The sequence below is a fragment of the Antrostomus carolinensis genome, unplaced genomic scaffold (assembly GCF_000700745.2).
Source record: "Antrostomus carolinensis isolate BGI_N321 unplaced genomic scaffold, ASM70074v2 scaffold12170, whole genome shotgun sequence".
NCBI classification, from domain to species: Eukaryota; Metazoa; Chordata; class Aves; order Caprimulgiformes; family Caprimulgidae; genus Antrostomus; species Antrostomus carolinensis.
This window is the reverse complement of record NW_010289120.1, coordinates 23371-28244: the sequence shown is the minus strand read 5'-3', so window position 1 is coordinate 28244 and position 4874 is coordinate 23371. Positions and strand designations below refer to the sequence as shown.

The window sequence follows — 4874 nt, the reverse complement described above, 5'->3', positions numbered from 1 at the left end:
CCCTCTCCATCACCTGCAGCCCTGGGCTGGCAGCAGCTCGGCTGTCCCCAGGTGAAGGCTTTGCTCCCTCCAGCTCGCTGTCCCTGAGGTCCCCATCCAAGTGACACGGTGGGATGATGGAGGCATCTGTCCCCGTGGGAGGCATCCCGGTGGTTCTCCTCTGCTGCTGCCTCCTGAGCTCTGCGTGGGCTCTGGTAAGTCTGCGTGGGCTCCTCCAGTCCCTCTCTTGCCTTTAACTGTTATTAATGGTGCAACCAGCTCTGGTCAGGGCCGTGTGTCCCCAGCTGCACATCCCACCCTGTAGAGCTGCTGAGCAGGAGTTGGGTGGGAGGGAAAAGCCTCTCTGCTCCCACTAAAAGCTTCCCAGCAGCCATGGGCCACCAGGACATGATGGTTTTTCCATTTCTTGGAGGTATCCAGGGCAGGGTTCACTGCCTCAGAGGCGTCGGGGGAACAGAAAGAGCTGGGTGATTTACGGGCAGCACCGGCGAGGCTGCAGGGATGTGGTGAGGGCCGAGCTGGGTGCACCCAGTGCCTCTCCCAAAGCTGGGTCCCCACCCTGATACATCCCCAGGACCCCCCACTCCTGCCCTACACCCCTCACCACCCACCCAGATGATTGCTTTTGGGGGGAGCTCAGGGTCTCCTCTCTGGGGCAGGATTTGGCCGTGCTCACCTGTGGGCAGGTGGGAGCCAACAGGAGCCTCCTCCATCCTGACTCCTTTGCAATTCCAAAGCTGCTTCCCCATCCTGGCTCCAAACTCAGCATCTCCAAAATGTCCCAAAGGACACATGTGGTGTGACCAGGAGGCATCACGCTGGCACCCACTTGTTTGCAGAGCCCTGGCTGGGCACTTTAACCAGACCTGGCTCTGAAGAGCTCATCATGGGTGATGGGGACATCCAGCCCCACTGGTGGGGTGGGTGAGGAGAAGCCGGGCAGAAGCCTGATGAGCTGCTGATTTCTAGCACAGAAACATGAAAAAAAAAGCATTTCTCAGTGGACCATGGACAGGGTGGAAGGGGGGCTTGTGGTCAGTGTCAGGAGGGAAAAACAGGAGCAGGAAGGTGAATGTGTCACCGAGCAGATGGTGGCAGCTCTCTGGGGGCGTGGAGATCACCATCGTGGGTTGAGATCTCCCAGGGAAGATTCATCTCTAAATTGTGAGCACAAAGAGGAGACCTGAGCTGAGCTGCTGGCCCAAGCCAAGCCATGTGGAGATGGGGGTCATCACTTTGGTTTTGTCTTGGCAGGTTGACCCTGATGATGTTCTCACAAAAGAAGAGCAGATCTATCTCCTGGTGGAAGCTAAGGAGAAATGTCAGAGAGACATAAAAGCCCAACTGGAGAAGATCAAAGGTAGCATCCCTCCCCTGTGCATGGGTCAGCCAGTCCCAGGGGAGATGGCTATGCTGTGGGAAATGCTTTCCCCTGCAATGGGAGTGGGATGGGGCTGGGGACACGTGGTTCCTGAGGGTTTGTGGAGCTCCTGGAACCACAGCTGCTCTGGGCATGAACAGATGCTACTCAGATCATCACCTCGATTAGCCAGTGCTGGCTGCACCATTTCCAGGCTGCCCCATGCCCACCACAAACGAGACCATGGAGGGGCCTTGGTTCTCCCCAGGAGGAGGTGGGAGGTGTCCTTCTCCCCATCCCTTCCTCAGCTCCCCTGCTCTGCAGGCCAGGGGTGACCGCGTGGCTGTGCATTTTCCTCGCCCTGGTCCAGCAGAGGCTTGGGGAAGCCGGAGGTTCCGCTGTGGCCCTGTCTGCAGCCAAACTGAGATGTTTCTTTGCTTGTTGGCCAGACACCAGCTGCCCTCCAGAGTGGGATGGGATTATCTGCTGGCCGAAGGGCTCTCCCAGCCAGGAGGTGTCAGCGCCCTGCCCTGATTACATCTACGACTTCAACCATAAAGGTAAGTGCTTGCACCCATGCAGGGAGTGACCTCACCTTGGTGATAATCCCCCACCGAGCAGGGATGTGTCCCGTGGGTCCTGCCACTGTCACAGCACCCATCGCTGTTCCCAGGTCATGCCTACAGGTACTGCAGCGCCTACGGCACTTGGGCCATGGCTCTCAGCATCAACAAGACCTGGGCCAACTACACTGAATGTGCTCTGCTCTTCTCCTCCGAGAGCCGGAGCCGTGAGAAGGTGACTTTGCTCATGGGAGATGCTGGGAAAAGGGGTTGGGATGGGAATCAGGGGAATTGCTGGGAGCGGGAAGCTCTTCTCCCTCCACTCCCCAGACAAGCCCTGCTCCCCTCGTGCTCTCAGCCTAGAGGTGGCTTGGGCTGCGGAGGGGTTGTGGAGCACAGCCCTTGTCTTCTCTTCCAGGAGGTGTTTGATCGCCTGCACCTGATGTACACCATCGGCTACTCCATCTCCCTGGCCTCCCTCATCGTCGCCGTCTGCATCCTCTCGTACTTCAAGTAAGGAGGAGCTGAACCCCCATCCTGGTGTCTTCTCCCCACCATCTGCACACATGACCCCCCGAGGGGGAGCAGCCCCTTAGGGAATGGGAACTGGCCCCAAACTCCAGCACAAACATCAGACCATTTCCCAAAGCCCCTCAACACCCCCCGGTATGACCAACTCCCCACCCTACTTGCCCCCAGATCTGGTTTCTTGTGCCCGTGGGAGGGCTGACACCTTGGAGCTCCACTTCTCTGGGACCTCCCCGTTGATGGGACCTCCCTCACCTGTGATGAGCTTGTTGGGCAGCCAGGGCTGGGATCCTGTCACACACCTTCTCCGTAGGCGCCTGCACTGCACACGCAACTACATCCACGTCCACCTCTTCACCTCCTTCATCTGCCGGGCGGTGAGCATCTTTGTGAAGGACATGGTGCTCTACTCGGGGACCCTGGCCAGCGAGACGGAGAAGATGCGGGAGGACGACTTCAAGGCAGAAATGGGTCCTTCACCAGGACAACGGAGCCACCTGGCAAGTGGTGGGCTGAGACTGGAGGCAGAATCAGGGGGAAAAGGGATTTAGGAGCCCTGGTGCAAGGGAATGAGCTTGGGATCTTCCCTGATTGGGGCTGTGCTGCTCAGGAGTGATGTAGTTGGGAAGGGATGAAGGGTCACCTACAGCTCTGTCCAGCTTCTCCTCGTCCTGGTGCCACAGCAGAGATCAGAGCCACAGAGGACACAGGTCTCAGCCTGTCTGAGCTCAGAGTACCCTGGTGTGGGAAATACCTCTCCTTTAGAGCACCAGCTCTACATCTGGTGCTGGAGCATCCCAGGGGAGATGTAGGTCCCTTCAAGAGGAACCTAAGCCATGGCATGGAGCACAGCCTGGGTTTCACTGACCACAGAGCAAAAGCCACCAGGTTTATGTTTCAGGGGACAGACTGATCTGGGCACCTCTCTGACTATATATCCACAGGCTGGCTGCAAGGTGGTGGTGACCCTCTTCCTCTATTTTCTGGCCACCAACCACTACTGGATCTTGGTGGAAGGTCTCTACCTGCACAGCCTGATCTTCATGGCCTTCCTCTCCAACAAGAACTACCTGTGGGTCCTCATCATCATCGGCTGGGGTAAGCATGGACCCCAACCCACTGCTGTGACTCTGAGACCAGCTGGGAGCTGTGGCATCAGCCATGGTTGGGTGCCCAGATAAGGGCAGTGGTGCTTCATCCATGTTCCTCGCTCTGGTTCTTGCCTCTCCAGGTCTCCCCGCAGTGTTTGTGTCCATCTGGGCCAGCGTCAGGGCCTCCTTGGCAGACACACAGTACGTAGGTCCACCTTCTCCAACAACCCTTTGGGGAGGGAAAGCCTGATTGCAAGTGCCAGCAAAATACCTGTGGGCACCAGAACTTTTGAAAAATGAAAATTTTCCAAAAAGAACAAGAGGAATGAACACGTCCAGGGCTTGTTCATAAAATTATCACTAATCCAGACTGGTAGTGGTTTTGTTCTGCATTTGGGAAGAAGCTGGATCCAGGTTTACACCATAAATTGATCAATAAACAAAGAGAAATGCTAAAGGGTGTGTTCTAAAGCATTTTAAAGTGAAAAAAACCCACAGAAGGCACAGCAAAAGTTTTAGATGGCCAAGGAGCTCTCAGGAAGGTCAATGCCAATTCAAAACAGATCTGCAGCACCGTGATGGTTATGGATGCTTGTAGCATTGCTGCTCTTGGGTCAAGATTTACACAAACTCTACAAACTTCTCTCCCCAGGGAGGTGAAGAGCAGGAGGATGAGGACAGTGGCTGGGGATACAGGGAGCCATCAGCTGGTAATTTTCCTTACCGGTGGTTTCAGGTTTTTCCAAGGTGTTTCTTTACTGGTCTCTTCAGGTGCTGGGACCTCAGCGCAGGAAACTTGAAGTGGATTTATCAGGTTCCCATTCTGGCTGCCATTGTGGTAAGAATCCCCTGGTTGAATCTCTTGATCCCTTTTGGGGAAAGGGGATCGATAGAGATCCAGAGCTGGTCCCTTGTGGTCACTGGGGTTGGTGGGAAAGTCCCAGGGAGGGTCCACATGATGCAGAGGGACCCAGGGGCTCTGGTCCCTCCCTGCTCTGACCGCAGCATCACGTCCCCACCTGCAGCTCACCCCTAACTGCCCATCCTCATCCTGAGGGGCTGCTCGGGCTGGCCCAGGTCACTGTGGGCAACAAAACCACAGCGGGTGTCTGTTGGCAGGTGAACTTCTTCCTTTTCCTCAACATCGTCCGGGTGCTGGCCTCCAAGCTCTGGGAGACGAACACGGGGAAGCTGGACCCCCGGCAGCAGTACAGGCAAGTGCTGGCAGCAGCAAAACCAGCCCTGCCCCTGGTCTGGCTCATTTTCTGTCCTTAGCTGAGATGGTTTCTCCTCGAACAAAGAGCAGAGACACGGGAATGGCTGGCGGAGGGT

The 4874-nt window shown here is 56.4% G+C and overlaps 1 protein-coding gene across 1 annotated transcript in view; it reads left to right on the top strand.

Moving 5' to 3' along the window:
- Positions 1-113: 113 nt before the first annotated feature.
- LOC104525830 (parathyroid hormone/parathyroid hormone-related peptide receptor-like) overlaps positions 114-4874 on the top strand; it is a 6459-nt gene continuing 1698 nt past the window's right edge. Inside the window, exons 1-10 of the mRNA XM_029085220.1 lie at positions 114-194; positions 1255-1360; positions 1810-1920; positions 2034-2158; positions 2342-2436; positions 2765-2951; positions 3396-3549; positions 3683-3743; positions 4314-4380; positions 4662-4760. Of these exons, the coding sequence (XP_028941053.1) occupies positions 114-194; positions 1255-1360; positions 1810-1920; positions 2034-2158; positions 2342-2436; positions 2765-2951; positions 3396-3549; positions 3683-3743; positions 4314-4380; positions 4662-4760 (1086 nt within the window). The remainder of the gene's footprint in view (positions 195-1254; positions 1361-1809; positions 1921-2033; positions 2159-2341; positions 2437-2764; positions 2952-3395; positions 3550-3682; positions 3744-4313; positions 4381-4661; positions 4761-4874) is intronic.